This window comes from Pteropus vampyrus, unplaced genomic scaffold (genome assembly GCF_000151845.1).
Source record: "Pteropus vampyrus isolate Shadow unplaced genomic scaffold, Pvam_2.0 Scaffold182, whole genome shotgun sequence".
Taxonomy (NCBI): Eukaryota; Metazoa; Chordata; class Mammalia; order Chiroptera; family Pteropodidae; genus Pteropus; species Pteropus vampyrus.
Window position 1 is genome coordinate 3,153,008 of NW_011888963.1, and position 18,403 is coordinate 3,171,410.

The 18,403-nt window shown below is 35.0% G+C and overlaps 2 protein-coding genes across 2 annotated transcripts in view; one reads left to right on the forward strand and one right to left on the reverse strand.

Annotated features, from left to right (window-relative positions):
• The window catches only part of CWC27 (CWC27 spliceosome associated protein homolog), a 175,745-nt gene extending 159,513 nt beyond the window's left edge, over positions 1-16,232 (reverse strand). The window contains exons 1-4 of the mRNA XM_011371091.2: positions 15,964-16,232; positions 9,767-9,863; positions 3,418-3,530; positions 1,044-1,187 (exon numbers count right to left, since the gene is read on the reverse strand). Coding sequence (XP_011369393.1) covers positions 1,044-1,187; positions 3,418-3,530; positions 9,767-9,863; positions 15,964-16,005 — 396 coding nt within the window. The 5' untranslated portion in view covers positions 16,006-16,232. The remainder of the gene's footprint in view (positions 1-1,043; positions 1,188-3,417; positions 3,531-9,766; positions 9,864-15,963) is intronic.
• A 219-nt stretch (positions 16,233-16,451) lies between these two features.
• The window catches only part of SREK1IP1 (SREK1 interacting protein 1), a 36,014-nt gene continuing 34,062 nt past the window's right edge, over positions 16,452-18,403 (forward strand). The window contains exon 1 of the mRNA XM_011371092.2: positions 16,452-16,651. Coding sequence (XP_011369394.1) covers positions 16,639-16,651 — 13 coding nt within the window. The 5' untranslated portion in view covers positions 16,452-16,638. The remainder of the gene's footprint in view (positions 16,652-18,403) is intronic.

Genomic DNA, 18,403 nt, shown 5'->3' on the forward strand with positions numbered 1-18,403 from the left:
TCTCATTTAATCTTCACAAACATCCTAAAAGTAGATACTATTATTATCTTTCTTCTCCAGATAAGAAAATTGAGGTTCAAAGAAGTTATAGAGCAGTGATGGCCTTTCAGAATCCTAACCACTATGTTATATGTTATCTCTAATGTATGTTACATAATATCGACTATAAACAATGGTGCAGAATGGCAACCTAAATCTCATTTTATTAAAGCAAGAAAAATCTGTGAACATCAGACAGAGTGACTTAAGTCAATCTGTCAGAGTGACTTAAATGTGCTAATGCATATTTCTTAACCATGTTTGTTAAGTATTTCATGTGTTTAGCATGACTCTGTTCATTCAGTATTTCTTAAGGAGTTTTAAAATGATACCAATTTTACAGTTGTGCTGTTTGTTTTTTCCCTTTCATCATCACAAAATCCAGTTTTGCCTAGGATACAGGGAAGCTATTCTTACTAAACCAGCAGAGGGAGCTGAAACACTAGCGATGTCTAACATGCCTAAGACGAAACATATGGGAGGATATTTATAAGAGAGAAGAGTGAAAAAAGAAAACCTTCTGAATCCCTTTTTAAAGAAAACTGGTGAAAATTCTATGGAAATGACATTACTTGATATGATGTTAAATGTGAGCAGGATTAAACAGTTACTATTCACAGTAACATTTCAGGTAAAAAGTTTTAATGCAACTATAACTTCTACTTTAAACTTAAAAGAATTTATCACTAACAAAATAAATTTTAAACTACTAAATTTTATTGCCTATGCGTCTTTCTAAAAACATAAGAACAGTGTCAGCTGAGTGACACAGTAGCTAATATCATTAGTATGATTTTAGAAAAAAAAATGTTTAAATCATAATCAATGATTTATTTGAAACATACACACACAAAAAAAATTCAGGTGATCCCTCATAGTTCATTATAATAGGAATATATTCCATCATTTCTGGAAATAAATAAATATCCTAGGGAATATTTTTATAAAGGCAGCTCTTAGAGAAGTTGATCGTATCACAGAAGCCTAAGATAACGAACACGAACCTTTCCAAAGATGGTGTGCTTATTGTTAAGTTCGTCTGCTCGACCCAGTGTAAAGAAAAACTGGCTGCCATTATCATGAGGACCAGCATTTGCCATGGCAACCAGTCCTCTCCGATTAAAACGCAACCGTGAGTGGAATTCATCCTGAAGCATAAAAAAGAAAAGATTGGGTGAATGACCTCAGTTATAAGGCCCTTCATATTCAGCTAAACAGCAAGGTCCAATACAACTTCTAATCAAAAAAGCTGAGTTTTTATTTAACTGATTTTCAAGTACAATCAAATGCAGTATTTACTATTCTTTCAATGCTATTAAACTTGACGTCACTAGCCTGTATCTTCTAAATATACTCAGCAACAAATTTAGCCTATTTTGTGGAAAGCTGTCTACTTACATAGAGAAATGGTACTCAAAATGGAATGGATTTCTTAAGAGTTATTCCCCTATTCTTCCCATCCCTCAAACTCATCTAAGCTTTTAGAACCTTTTATTTTTATTCCAAGAAAACTATCTTTGAATCATTCTGGAGTCTTCAACTATTGCCCCCTCCCCACCGCATTCTAAATGTCACAAAACAATTGCTTTCTTCTTCTCCTTTTTTTTTTTTTTTTAATTTAAGGCATTTACTATGATTGTGTTATGTGCTTTGTTGAGTATATTAGAGTCTTAAGTTGAATCGTCTCTGAACTGTCACTGGTCCCATTTGCCAGTTTTCAAAAGAGCAGTAGCAAGCCTTCCTAAAGTGGTTTTCTGGCTATGGTAGGGCCACATGACATACACGTTAGTCTCTCTGTTAACAGAATTTCTACCCAAACCTGATACTAGACTCATTTATAACATAGCCATGATATGTAATCAATACTTTTCAGAAAAGAAGTTATTTTCTCTTAATAAATAATTCTCAAGAGATTAGAACTTCAAGGATCATAACTGTACAGTATTAAAAACGACCCAATTGAAAAACTTAACAACTATATTGCTTAACAAAATAAGCAAATAATCTCAACCTAGAAAAGAATTGTCAAATAGAACAATTCTGTTACACCAAATAACAGAATAAAGGAATGTTTCTACTAGATGGAGGCTCTAAAATTATGAGGCATCTCAATTTGGTAAAATATAAAAAAGTCTAATGGTGACATTTGAGACTTTTTTATATATAACCATTCCACATTTTCTAAGGCCATCATCAACTGGAAATTAAACAGTTCAAGTATTTTTCTCAAGAAACATACAGTGATCCAGTAAAAAATTAAAGGAAATGCCAGACACTTCATCCCATGAGTACAAACACAAAGACTCCAAAAATGCCCACATTTTAAGAGCTGTTCATGTTTACTCATTCAAAGAACATGATATTGGTACCATCAGTTTTATCAATAAGCAAATTTTGAGCATTTACTTGAACCTACTGTTATTCTTAATATCTTAACTATCACGTCAATCTTTTTTATTTTTAGATCCATGTTGACAGTTAAATAGTTGACCTATTTTTAGTTAATATTCACACCTTTTTCTAACAATTTTTATGTTGCTTCTTTCTTCTTTTCACCTTGTGATTTCTCATTACAACATGCATCTTGTGTTACAGAGGTCTACTGTGTAAATTTTTTAAAAAAAATGATATCTGTTATGGACTGAATTGTACCCCCCCCAATTCATATGTTGAAGCTCTAACCCCAAATCTGACTGTATTGAAAACAGGACCTGTAAGAAGATCATAAGGGTTAAATGAGATCATAAGGATGAAGCCCTAATCTCACAGGGATCGTGCCCTTGTAAGAGGAAGACACCAGAGATCTCTCTTCCACCATGTGAAAACACAGCAAGAAGGCAGCCATCTGTGAGCCAGGAAGAGAACCTTCACCAGGAACCGAATGCCAGCACCTAGACCTTGGAATTCCTGGACTCCAGAATTGTAAGAAATAAATTCCTCTTGTTTAAGCCACTGTCATTGGTATTTTGTTATAGTGGTTCAAGCAGATTAATACAAAGTCCAAATAGTGTTAAATAAAATGTTTTAAAATAATATGGCATATACAATGTTTTAAAAATGTTTTATATTTACAGAGGTGCGAAGATTAGATACAGTCAGATATCAGGAAATATGTTATGTAGTCTTTTTTTTTTTGACTCACATTTTCCTCACGACTACCTTTAGCTCCACCTGAATCCAATTTAGCATAAAAGTTTGCAATAAGACAACTTAAAATGCTCGATAGGGTTAAGTGCTGCTTTTATTATCTGTGTAATTCTAAACATGTGATATGTGATTTTGTGCACTAATGTAAATGTATTTTCTTCTTGTGGGGCATAATCATTTTCAACTAAGCAATCCAAGCTGACTTGCAAATAAATAACAATTTGATCTCACCTTGAAAGGGGCTCCATAGATAGACTCTCCACCAGTCCCTGTGCCAGTAGGATCTCCCCCTTGGACTATAAAACCAGGCACAACTCTGTGAAAAATGGTGTTGTCATAATATGCTGAAAAAGTTAAAGTAAATTGTTAAAGTCTAAAACAAAGTATAGTTATCAGAGTTAATACAACTAAAGTCATAAGATCCCCTCCGCCCCCACTCCAGGATGTTAAACAGGCTCCTAACCTAAAACCTTTTCTTCCCCACTTACTATAAAATATCTTCTCAATACAGTACAGTTTCTACAGACACTATGGTGGTGGTGATTTTTAAAATTTATTTCCAGGATTCATTCAGTTTTCAAAATAAAATTTAGAGAATTTTGGTAATAGATCAGTAGTTCTCAACTGGGGGAAGAAGCAACGACAATTTTGTTCTCTAGGGGTTATTTGTCAATGTCTAGAAATATATAGTTGTCACACATGGGAGATGCTACTGGCATCTAGTGGGTAGAAGCCAGGGATACTAGCAAATATACTATAAAGAAAGCACAGGACATTCTCCACAAAGAATTACTGGCCCAAAATGTCACCAGAATCGAGGTCGAGAAACCCTGGTAGAGATGAATGCCCTATTTCCTAATTCTTCCTCTTCTTCCCATAGGAAATTAATTTACACAAACAATATACAAACCCAAAATATATCAAAATCACACACTAGTTATACATGCAGTACCATCAATGCACCCTTCCAAGAAAGTCTGAATAAAACAAATAATCAACGCAATATGTAATTGAGTCCAATTAGACTAAATGAAATAAATTATTTATTTTACATATAAATATGTTATTTGGAAGCCATAAACATACAAGAGAGATCATATATGATCTCCTGATAGTACTTTTTATCTAGAACCTAGAATTATTAGGGAGATTTCTCAGAGGAGAAAGAAGTTGGGTATGGCAGAAGCATGGCAACTCAGTGAGGTAAAGCATAAGCAAAGAATTTGGTGGGAATGGGGAGAATGGAAGGGCAAGAATTAGGGTTTGACTGAACCAGAGAATTAATATTAAAAAGTAGCAACAATGACCAATACACATAAGAAAAGATTCTCAACATCGTTAGTTATTAGAGAAATGCAAATCAAAGCTACAATGAAATACCATTTCACACCCACTAGTATGGCTATCATAAAAATGGAAAATAACAAATGTTAGTGAGGAGGTAGAAAAACTGAAACCCTCCTACATTTCTAGTTGGATTGTTAAATGGTACAGTCACTATGGAAAAACTGTACTGATACAATTACTGACATAATTCATAAAGTACCTATTACATAGGTACTTTGTGACACTTTATAAGTCATAACATGACTATGGTTTATCGCAATTCATAAAGTACTATAACATAGTGACTTGCAGGCACCCTCGTAATTATTAACACTTGCAAGATATAACTGGATACAAAATTCATATTTTAAAAAATGTATTCTGTAATCTAATAACTGTATCCAGTACATAGGATGGACTAAAAAAAGTAGAAAGACTGACTGAATTTTTTTCAATCCTTTCTCTCAGTGAAAAGCTGTTGAGCTATATTCACAAGAGCTCCCCAATGCAGACAAGTTCTCCTTGGTTACAAATAGAAACCATAAAAACCAAGAGGTATAAAAGTATCTCTCCTGTATCCCTAAATAACCATATACTCAGATTAACACTGTATATAGCAATCAGGAGTTCTGAGTTTTGCCTCTTGTTAGCGGTGCAACCATAAAGTCAATTTCCTTTCCTCTTTCTTTTTCTTTTTTTTTACTGATATAATTGATGTATAACATTATATTAGTTTCAAGTGTACAACATAATCATTAGATACTTATTCGACTTTGTAAAATGATGACCACAATAAGCCTAGTTAACATCCATCGGCATACATAGTCACAAAAATTTTTTTTCTTGTGATGAAAACTTTTAAGATCTACTCTCTTAGCAACTTCTAAACTTGCAATACAGTATTAACTATAGCCACCATGCTGTACATGTAATTTTCTCATTCTAACTAAATCTAAATTAAGTCAGAGTTGTTCTAAAGATTAAATAGGATAATGTGGAGGCAACTTATGAATTTTCAAAGTTCATTGTGAGGGCAAACTGTAAAATTTTTACTTAAATTCTAGAAATTCATATTCAAATATGAATATAAAACATACCCCAGTCTATATCAGAAAATGAAAATAATTCCTTAGGCCTATAACATGCAGTCAATCGACATCTTTTGAACATAGATCAGATGTGCTTTTTCAAATGATCATTCAAACTCTAAGTATGAAGAACGGATGGAAAGCAACAAGACTGGAGAGAGATGGAAGGGGGCCGGGCGGCAGGCGGCGGGGGACAGGAGGGAGAGAAATAACTGTTGTCCCAAGAGTTAAAATACGACTATGCCTTACTTGAGACTCAAGAATTCTCTAGAAAGCAGGATCTATGAGGCTTAGAGATTTATTAGGTGCGAGGGAAGGGGCACATGAAAGTGGTCTTTATTACTCGTGCTTTCAAATTTTAAAATTACCTATTCCGTCTTCCTATTTCTTATCAAGCCTTTCAGTGATGTTGGCTTTTTATTTTGATTTTTTCCTTTTTATTTTCCTAATTATATTCTTGTTGGATGAATAAAATTATTATAATACCATTTATATTGAGTCGGAATTTTTTTAAATTACTCTACACCATAATTTTATATACTATCAAGGCCAGAATGTCAAATATCCACAAAATTTCCATATCTGCTTTTTTTACTTCCTTGCAATTTATTAATAATCACTGTGGAACTATGCATTTATAGTTTTCTATTTTTGTTGAATTATGTGTTTACAGTTGTCTTTATAGCTTACTATGTGCTATAATAGTTTGCTGCTTGCAATGTTTGATTTTCTTCTTAAATTGTTATGTACCATTCTCATAAGTATTTTTATAGAAAGATTTTATTATTTCATTATGCATGTTCATAATTTCCTCCTGAATTTTCTCTACAATTGGAAAAGGAATTTACATATATCTCAAATATAAAATGAAGTTTCTATTTGGCTCTTCTGATTCTGGTATTAGTCATGACAGTTTTTATTTCTGGCTGTCTAATGAATGGATATCATGATATATTTTGACTAATTATATTTCTGACCAAGTACATATAGGAATTTATATTTGCATTTTTAAGTCATATGTTTTTCTTCTAGAATCGTGTTTTATGTTTAATTTTGTAAATATTATCATGAATAACTCTTTATTTAAAAACTCCTTTTGTGATATGTCTGCCCTATTTATTTCAGCTTGTTTTTTAAACAAATATTTTAGTTTTGTAAGATTTATTTTAACCTCTTAACATATCCTTGTTTGTCACTCTAAAGAAATATTAAACTATTGTTAAAGGAGATAGGGGATAAAAGGTAACTGATGAAGCATGGACCTTAAAGAGATAAGGCTGAGGTAAAATCAAAGTAAAGAGATTAATAGTTACATAAAATATAAAAAATTTGCTTTTCTTATCTACTCTCTTTTTGCTCCCCACTTTGTTTTGCAGACCTAAAATTTTACTCCTTCTTAATACTTCAGAGGAACTAAAAAAATTATCAAAGTAAAAGCTTCTTTTTACTTCTCTCGCATCTTTTTAATCTACCTTTTAAACTTTCAATGATCTAAAATTTTCGCTCATTTTTAAATGTTCATTTAACCATCCTCCTAAGACCTATAATCCACGATTAAGTCTGTGTAATTGGAGATCTCTCATTTTCATAAAAACTAAAAACCTCCCCTAGACACATAAAGACAAATACTGTATGATCTCACATATATGTAGAATCTAAAAACGTTGAACTCATAGAACCACAGAGTAGCATGGTGGTTGCCAGGGGCTGGAGGGTGGAAAGATGTTGGTCAAAAGGTATAAATTTTCAATTATAAAATAAGTAAGTTCTAGGAATCCAATGTACAGCATGGTGAATACAGTTAATAATACCGTATTATATACTTGAAATTTGCTTAAGAGGGTTCTTACCACAAAAAAATAATTAATTAAAAATAAAAAGGTAGCTAGCTATGTGAGGTGATGGATACATTACTGAACTTGACTGTGGTAATCATTTCACAATGCATATGTATATTAAGTGTTCACAATGTACACCTTTTAAAAATCATGTTGTACAATCTAAATATATACAATTTTTATTTGTCAATCATACCTTCATAAAGCTGGAAAAAAAAAAAGACTAAGAACTTCCTTCTAGCTGTGAACACCATTTTATTTGAGAGCTATATATGAAGCTGTTCTCCCACCTCCTCATTTTCATTCATTTACTTTTAATTCTGGAAACCATGTCTTTTTAAATTTTAATATTGATATGAATATTATAAGACCTAGATTACCATGACTTGCTAAATAAATAAATCATAAATGAGTCACAGTGCCAGAGAATTAAAATGGGGTTCTAAGTTACATTTTTAAAACCTTGACTTTATTCATTTAGGAGTATCTTTATGTAAATTAGTCTGGTAATTTAATTCTTGTTAGTCTTTGAAATAATAATCCTATCTCTCACCTGTTCAATTAAGACAATTATTTGAGTTATTTTTCTTATTATTTTCCTATTCTTTTTTCTTTCTTCTTGTATTCTTATAAATAGGGGAGCAAATTTTTGTTGTTATAATTAAGTTTCATCATCATCTCACTTAAGAATTTTATTTCTTCTTTATTGTCATATCATATCCAGATGTTTTCTGTTTCTTCCATTCACCTCGTCATGGATTATAATTTACCATTCATTCTTTCTAATGTTTTTGTAGTTTCACTCTTCTACTATAAAATTTGAGCTTTTGATTCTTCAAAACTTCTTTCCAGAAACAAATCTGACTTTTCTGTGTCTACTGTGTTTCTCGACTCTGTTGACAATAATTTGAGGCTTCTCTGACTGAACTACCTGTCTGACTCAATTTCCTTCCTGCCTGCCATAGTAATTGTTAACAATGGTCTTTGCAGATGTCTTTTTTTTTGTGTTTTTTTTTTTTTTTTTTTTGTCTAGGTATATGTATTCCTTCAATCTTCCCCTGGTAATTATCTATTTATCAATTATCTATTTGGAGAGCTCTCCCTGTCCCCTACTACTGGTTATTTTGGATTCTCTTTTATACCTTGCTTGACTCAAAATGAGCTTTTTTTCTGATATCTTGATTAACCTTGTCTGTCTCTAGAAATCAGATATAATTTAAAAGGACAATGAATTGCCACTACTGGAGATATCTGAACCATATGCCATGCATTCTAAAAACCAAGTTACAAAAATGTTTGGAATGTTTAGTTCTATAAAGGAATACTCTGAAAGGAAAAACACTCAAGTAGGTGTATAATTCTGTAAAGTCTCTTAAAGAGAAAAATTTGAGTCACTTTATGACTCAAATCTGAAAAAATACTAAAGACATTGATAATAACATCACTGAATACTGGATGGAAGGCTTTGTGGAGAAAGTGGAATTTTGAACAGACATTCAAATCTGAGTAGACTTGAACAGTAAAAAATGGAAGAGAAAGTATTCCAAAAAGGAAACTGAGGATATGAGGAGATTGAGGATATGAAGGCGGTATGAGGATATATGTGAAAGTGAAAATGGGAAGGAACTGCTCAGGAAATAAAGGTAATCATCAGCTAAAACCATGTGGTTATTTAGTGCAAAAAAAATAAAGTTGGAAAGCTAGGAAGCCAAGCTGTCTGAATATTCAACTGTCAGATGAACAAATAACAGGGTAAAGAGATTAAAGGTGAGAAAGAAGAAGACCAGGTAGAAGGCAATTACAATCATGTAGGCGAAAGTCAAGGTAGTCTGTAGAAGAAACTAGTAAATTTGGTTTTATACTGGTTTAGTTTTAGCTGACAGTGGAAGATTCCAGCAGAAAAGTCCACTAGGCAGTTAGATATGTAAATTAGAGCTAAGAAGGGAAGAAATAGCTGCGATTTTAAATTTGATAGTCATTTGGAAGGAAGTAACAACTGAAGAGTAAAGACAATAATGGCAATCTTAGGGAATACTCATTTTCAGATGATAAAAGAAAGAAGTAGAAAATAGCCAAGGAGACTCAAAAGGATCAAAGTATTATTTGGTGAGATAAATTTCTCTATTAAAGATATACAGATTTGGAAGGAAGTTTTTATCTCCTCTCCATTTCCTTACACACAGCTCAACACCACATCACTCATATCAACTCCTAGCATTCATTACCAATATTTAACACCAGTCTCCAATGCTGTAGGAAAATACACACAGTTTATTTTTAAATTAATAAAGTTTCCTCCTACGGAAAAGACTCAAGAGTTAAGATCACCTTCCAAACAAAGTTGAATGAAATTTCTGCAAGCTTTAGGAGCTTCTTTTGACCACAACTCTATGTCGATATCTCCAGCTGTAGTTTTCAATAAAACCTGTAGAAAGAATATAACGTCAATATATCAAATTACCATTTTGCTTGATAATCAGTTGAATGTCTTGTCCATCTGAAGCATTTACTAATGAGTTTTCAATTTTAAAATAAAAATTAGAAACTTTGCCTGGCTTTTGTTTCTATACTCAAGAAATTTCAAATATTCAGTACAAGTTGTATATTTATATCTTTTAAATGTCATTTTCAGAAATCATTAAAAATTTAAGAAAAAATAGCATATACCTTTTTTTAATCACAGGGAAAAAACTCCTTCATTTAAAAATAATTTAAACTTGTTTTAGTCAAGAAAGTTTCCCACGCATTTCTTCCAATAAAAATGGTGTAGCACATTAAGAAATTAAAGAACAATGAACCCATGAAATTGTGACACTGCAAGACAATTTTACCATTATCTTTCACAAACGAACACTCTACTTTCTCATTCGAAATCATGCCATTCTTAATTTACAAAGAAACATTCTTAGTCTAATTCTGGGTTGTATATTACCAAAATGCTATGTCATAAAATCATCATCTACAGTAAACGGAATCCTTTGATGGCCTCCCTTCTGTCATGAAGGTGGTTACTACTTGGCGCAATAAGCTATCTTTCAACAACTAGAACTGCTACTGAGCCCAGAGGAGGAAATAGCTTATAAATATCTTAATAAGAGCCACAAATAAACAAAAAGAATGTTATACTCTAAAATCTGAACGCTGTGGGAGTCCAACTTCTCTAGTATCTTTTCCTCCCGCAGTGTACCAAAATAGATTAGTGTCAATCGATGATCAATGGTTAATGATTTGTGACCATCACAATCATTTAGAATGTTCTTGCATATAAAGAGTATGCAGTGTTACTACATATTTAAAAACACGAGACTGATTCTCATGAGAAGTCAGTATCACTAAGTCACACATTTTATGTCCCAAAACTTCCTTGGCTAACTTCCACAAATTTTTTTGAAATTGGAAAGATGTTTTAAATCATTTAGTTAAGTCCTCAGTTTATATAGATGCCCCTAAAGAAGTTGTAAATTGCCTGGAGTCAGGGAGCTTGTTAATAGCAAAGCAGAAACAGCATTTCCCTCTGCTTTCTCCTCATCCAGGGTACTTTTGCTACAATTGCCTTTCAATCTGTTTCAGAAGTCCAGATTACACTGCCATAATTTATATAACATTGATGAATCTAGTGTATCTTTTTGGGCTTTAACTAGCTACATAGTTCCCTTACAACTATTCTTCAATGACCATGAGGGTGGAGGAGGTGAAAATATCTCTATTATGGTAACTTTTAAAATGGCCTCCTTAATCTAACCCTTAAAGAAATACGAAAGAACTAGAAATGCAAGTTTGCATAATTTTTTCAATCCATTATACTTCCTCTACAAAAAGAAAGGAAATTTTGTTGAGTGCCTCCCATGTGTCAGCTTCTATGCCAAACACTTTACATATTTTATATCATTTAATCCTCTGCAAGGTAGTTATCATTACTTCCATTTTACTCATGATGAAACAGAGACTCAGATAAAGTAACTTTGTCCAAGGTCTCACATTGAATGACTTAAGCCAAAGGCTGTTTGGCTCCAAAGCCCATACTTTTTCTATAACACCATACTGCCTCCAAAAAGTTCTCCATACATTTCATACTATACTGGAAGAAACAGTCCATCAGGCTCTAGGGTCCTGCCACATGTCTCAGAAGAAATCTTCGGGTTACCCTGGTCACAACTGATTTGAATAGAGAACAGTGCCTAAATCGAAAGCAATCATGTATTGGTGGGACATGAGCAAGGCCTTATAATTAGACTTGGCATGATACAATGCCCAAAAGAGATATTCCATATCTCTTATGGTTGGTGACAAATCAACTCAACTGGATTCTCATTCTCCTGAGAAGTATACTCCCTCTACCTTGGATTATATCTAGAACAGTGCTGTGTAACACCTTTTGATTTTCCATGAGGCCTGATGTACATCCCAATCTTAAAAGTACAGTATACCTAAAAAGACAATGTCTTGTCCTACCTCATTATTCCCTTGTACATTTGAAATAAAGCATGATTGTTAAAAGGAACCTAGACATGTCTTCTGTTCCTTGCGATTCTAAAGCAGTCATCTCCAAACTTTTTGTAAGTGTGCATCACTATTAGCAAAGAAGAAAAGGGGGTGGGAAGGGAGGTAAGGACTGGGAGTACACACAATGAAAATATGTATATTAAAATACATGTAGTACTATATTACTTTGGTATTATAAGAGTCACACAGAACAAAAAAATTTAAAGGATTACACAAAAACTTTTAAATAAATAATTCTTAGTTTCATTTTCTTTACTAATGGTACTATAAAACTTTTTTAATAACAGCTTTATTGAGATACCAAACAATTCACCCTCTCAAAGTGATTTTTAGTATAATTCACAGTTATGCAACCCCCCACTATCTATCTACACATTTCATCACCCAAAAGAAATCTTGTACCCATTAGCAATCACTCCCCATTTCCTCTCACTCCTATCCTTTGGCAAACCACTAATCTACTTTCTGTCTCTATAGATTTGCCTACTGAACATTTCATATAAATGGAATCATACAATATGTGGTCTTTTGTGCCTGGCTTCTTTCACTGAGCATAACGTTGCTTTCAAATTGTAGGCCCAACTTCCAGTTCTATATACTTAGTTTTTAAATGTCTTGAAAATCAAAATGGCATTATATCCTCACTGATAAATATGTCAAGGTACATATACATTTAAGACAAAGTTCACTATTAACAATAATAAACAGAAACCCATATTCAAATGATTTTCATAATAGTATCTAATTTTTGACAGACTTCCCATGCTGAAGCTTCAGCTCTACCATTTTCTTATGCTTTCCTTATATTTACATTTTTAATATTATCTTCAACATAAAACTTGTGAGGGCTGGTTCAGTTAATCTACATACCATGCAATGTAAATCCATTTAGCAAAGCATTAAGAAAAATTATATTGATATGTAAAAAGTGACTGAATGAGTAACTGAATCTGTTCTTTTTTATATAAAGAATATTGCATTTAAACCAATAAAGGAGAAAATAAGTACAAACAGAAAAATATAGATTTTCTTCCTGCACCCCATGGATGGTTTTACATACATCCTCAAGTGTGTACCCACTGGTTCAGAAACCACTACTCTAAATAACAAACTAATGTATATCAATCTTCCTTCTACAGGCTCTGGAGTCAGGATGCTCAAATTCAAATACTGACCCTTCGACTTATGAAGGGTAAGATAGCCCCATTATCTGGGGCACGACGTCTAACATTTCTGTGATTCAATTTCCTTATCTAAAAACAGGAATAATAATCTCATATATTTGCTGTGATAGCAAAATGAGTTATTATAAATATACTGTTTAGAACAGTCCCAGACAAATAGTAAATGCTCAAAAAATGGTAGTTATTATTGTTGTAATTATCATTCTTATACAATTTTTTCAGATACAACCCACTTAAACCTAGTTAAAAAAAATGCATACATGGTTGGGCCACCTTGCTTACTAAGGTTTCTGAATCTGATAAACTTAATCTGATAAACTACTGAATGAAAAAAGAAAGCACATGGCTCCCTCCTCCTTTAGCCATACATTCCTATTGGGCATCACTGCTTTGTCAGCTGTCAGTATCTCCTTTTCCTGAAGCTCCCAAATAAGACAATACTTTGATAATAAAATGTTTCTTAGGAATAAATATATGCTAATATACAATTTAGATTAAATGATTATAATATGTGGAAATTTAACCCTCTGTGGATAAGGAAATTTCTATCAAATAGTACACTTCTGTGCCTCATCTTCAGAAGCCAGAGGTATAGCATAACACAGCAAAACACAGCACATTTATGGACAATGGTCAACCAGTGATATAATGTGTCAAGTCCTTCCCAAGGTGATAATATGATATTATACTCTTTGAAGAAAGGAATTTTGTCCCATTTATTCTGAATATATCCTTTCAGTACTTAATGGAGCGTTAGACAGTATAAGCACTAAACAAACATTCATTGGGTAAAATTTGTTATTATATCTGCTTTAAATTCTTTCCAGGCTCAAATTTTTGCCATGCTCTCTATGGTACACAACTTGAACATTTCACTATCTTCAATCATCCTTATGCTGGAAAAAGTCCCAAATTGTTTTTTAAGTAAGACCTGGGCCAATACCTGATGTCCTCCCTCAGCCCAAACCTGTTCAAAAAGACAGTATTTATCAGTTTGCATACATTTATTTGCATAATTATTTGGTCAATGTATACTTCACTCCATGATAACATGGACAATGCTGTTTCTTTCCACTGTATCCCTAAAACCTAGCATAGAGTCTAGTATGTGGTAGGTGCTCAATAAATATTTGTTGAATGAAAGATCTCCTGTTCTCACATGTACCACTGTTAAGTTTTTATCTTTGTGACCATGTCAGACCAAATCTTCCTGCAGAGTAAAACAACAAAGTCTGTTCTTGACCAGCAGCAAAATGACCTCAAACTCACTGATGCTTAATACTTCTCAGAAGTTCAGAGAAAAATAGTATTCACTCATTCATTCGTTCATTCATTCAGAACTTCTCCTACAATGTGTCAACACCACTTTGGATGCTTATCTCTATCTTCATAGTGCTTGCATTTTATGGGGGGTAGGAATAAGGGGAGAAGGAGGAAACAATAAGTAATAAATAATAAGTACTGTAGAAGAAACTAAAGAGGTTTAAAGGGCCAAGGAATGCTGGGATGCAGGACGTAAATGAGTTTTTCCATTTTATAAACAGTAGATAGGTCAGGCCTCTCTGCTAAGGTGACATTTGAGCAGGCCAAAATGTATTACTAGAGAAAGGAACAAGTGTAAAGGCTCTGCCCAACAGGATAGGTAATGTATTAAATCTCTCCCAGTGTTTATCAACTAGGGGTGCTATCACCCTCAAAAAACATTTGTAAATATAAAGAGGTAGGGAATCTGAGTTTTCACAATGATGTGGAATAGGGGTGGGGAGTGAGGAAAAGTTCAAACAACAAAGAATTGAAAGAAACTGCTTTGCCAAAAATACCTTCTAAAATTTTTGCTGGGATATCAATTATAACATGTTTGGTTTTTATTTCAAATTGCCTTTATCATATAATGTCAACAAAAGATTGCACAATTAATGATATACTCATGCTACAGAATTATATCTGATGTAAATTTAGTTTACCATATTTCAACTGTATAGTTTCAGTCCATTATGCTGGTTCATCACGTTTAGTGTATGATATAAACTAGGTCTCAGTTCAATTCAGGTGATATTTATTCCAGTACTGACTCCTCTGCTTCATAGTGCACATAAACACCTTAGAAGAGAACTGACATACCTTTACTATCAAATCGATGCGGAAATCATTCTACCATTCCGATGTGGGAACATTTCCCATTCCCCACTTTGTCTGACTGACAATCATCTCCTGTTTTAAGACCAGCTTAAAGGATACCTCCTCCATTAAGCTTTTTCCTACTTTCTCAGTAGCTCTGTTCTGAGTACTACCATAACAATATGCTCCTCTCTCCATAAGCACGCCTACCAGACACAAGATTGCTCTTTACCTGGCTACCTCCCAAACTAAACCATAAGCTCTTCTAGGGCAACAACTAGACCTTTTTTATCCGTCTTTGTAGTCCCAGCATCTAATATAGTGCCCGATGCCTGGCAGGCGTTCAATAAATGATTGTAGAACGAATAGAGAGAGAAAGAGTGATCTCCAAGTTAAGCAAAACTAAAATAATAATAATTTAAAAAGTCATATTTTAAAATGTACTTAGTTTTTTTTTTACCTAAGACTCTAGGAAACGCCTGCATGGGTTAGCCTGAAGCAAAAGAAACAGGGCCACAAGGATGGTAGATGAAGAAATCTTGAGGACTTTTTCAAATATATGCTAAGATGTGCCAATATTTGTTTTTCGACGCACTCCTGACCAGGGACCGGGGTAGGGACAAGACTTCTTGTAATCTCTTCCAAATCTAAGACCCCAGAACTCCCTAATCGGTGAAGTATCACTTTGGAGAACCCAGGTATCCTAGATGAGGTTCTCACCTTCCCGTTGGTGGGAGGCTCCTGGATGTAGATGTTGCTCATGCTGATCAGTGCTCAGGACTCTGCTCCTAATTGGAGATGAGAAAGGACAGCCGATCACTAAAGCTATCCACCTATCAGTACACGATTTCTTAAGGCGGGTGGTCGCGGAAAGCTCTAGTCTATTAATAATCCTGCAAGACGGCGACATCGAACACTACCTTTCCCCAAAACTAGCCCCTCACGGACGCCGCCATACTGCTCTCGGACCCAAGCACCGCTAACCCTGAAAAGGGGAATTCCAACGGCATCCAGGAAACGAGAAAAAATTATTAAGTTTCTATAGATAACTTTAATTTGTATTGCATCTTTAAAAAGAACGATTCCTGAGTCTTGGTGATGTTTACTTCACTACATGCGCGTGCAGGTCTCATTCGCCCCCCCCCCCGAAACTAGCAGTAATGGTTCCTACCATATGTGCTCTGCCATATGACTCCCCGCCCCCCGGAAACGGCATCAGCGGCTACTTGGTTCCGCGCTCGCCAGAGGCTAAGAGGGCCTTCCCGGACTATCACCCAGGTGCCACGGCGCGGGTGGAAAGAAGAGACCACCCTCGCTGTGCGTTGTCCTTGCGGCCGGCGGGAAGCGAGAGTACTCTTGAAAACCTAGGGTCCTGCGATCTCTCTTGCCAGCGCCATGGCAGTCCCAGGTGAAGACCAACGGCAAGGCCCGTGGGTCTGAACGAGGAAGGGAGCGGTTGGGGCAGGTCGGGGTGCGCTGCGATACGGAGTAGCGCCCAAAGGGGTTTAGGCGGAAGCGTTAAAATGCACAGGTTCGTTTGGTTTACGTGAAAAAAGGTGTACACTCCAAAATAAACTCTGAAGGAAAGAAAGACACTATCTCCCCGCCCCGGCCAAGCTCCAACTGCACGGGATGGATTACAGAGAAAGTAGGGGGCGAGAGGCAGTAACTGTAGGCCTAGAGGGCGGGTTGCCGAGAAAAACTGACCTTACTTTGAAATGACTTGAAAATAAAATGTGAGGTGGGAACACTTGGCGTGCTCAACTAGCCAGAGGCATTGTTTGTCGTGGAAATCGCAGGGACGGAATGGGTCTCTCTCTTCCTGTTGTATGTAGTTACTGTGTGGCCGTGCACCGGTCGCTTTGCCATTCTGGGTTCCAGTTTCTGTAAGAGATCCGTTGACTTATGTTTATGGTTCCTAACAGCCCGTATGGATTCTTTGTACAGTGGATACGAAGCTAAAAACGGTGAACCCTGTGAAATAAATGCTTCAGAGATTACCCATTCACAACTACCAACTTACTTGGAAGTTCTAGTAGGGGAGGGCATCCCCTTAAACCACCTTTGCCACAGTGTGTTCTACAGAACACTGAAGGAGATATTTTGAGAAATATACTCCCACCTCCCGCCCCATACACATACAACTTGGATATTCACAATGCGCTTTAGCATATAAAAGACTGCTAGGGGTTCAGAAGCCTCAACTTTGTTTTAACCTACCCTCCCAGTATTATTTGACCACGTTATGTGGCAGCTTTTTCTGAACCGTATTTTACAGATAGCTGTTCTGGAAAGATTGTGCTTTTCTACCAGCTGCGGTTTTGGGAGGAGCATGGGGTGGATTGTGAGTGAGGAAAGATACATTCATTCATACACATAACAATCTTTTGTAAGTGCCTACTGCGTTCTAGGCACTGTGCCAGGCATTGGGAATACAGTGCTGAGCAGACAGACAGCTGCTCTTCACAGATAACTTACAATTTAGCAGTGAAGAGTGAAAAAGTACAAGAAAGCCAGACAAGTGTATGGCAGGGAAAATACAAAAACTTCAGGAGCACATAATAAGAGCACCTAACAGGAGACAGGAGGGGCTAGAAAGGCTTTGCAGAGGATGTGGCATTTGGAGTGAGACCTGAAGAATTGCAGGAAGGTTGGAGTGGTGGAAGGGAGAGTTGCAGCCAGAGGGACTGGGTATGTAAAAAGGAAGAAGAAATGTGTGAGAAGAGGAAACAAAATATGTTTGCTATTAATGGAACCAAGAATATAAAAGGGAGATAAGTTAGAAATTCACTAGAGAGATAATAGCAGTGGCTAATATTTACTAAGCATTTACTATGTGTCAGATGTGTCAGACACTGTGTCACACATTGTATTTCATCTCATTTAACATTCACACCCACACTGAGATAGTTATTAATATTTCCATTTTACAAATGATGCTGAAGGACAGAGAAATTAAGTAACTTTTAAGTAATTTACTGTTATGAAACAGCTAGTAAGTCAATCTGGCTCCTCTAGACCCTGTGTGCTTATCTATTTTGCCATGTTGTCGTATAATTTACAAGATGGTTTCCAGCTCTTAAAGGACCTTGTAAGCCTGACAAAGGGTTTGGACATTTTCCTAAGGACCATTTAAGGATTTTTAAATAGGATCACACTT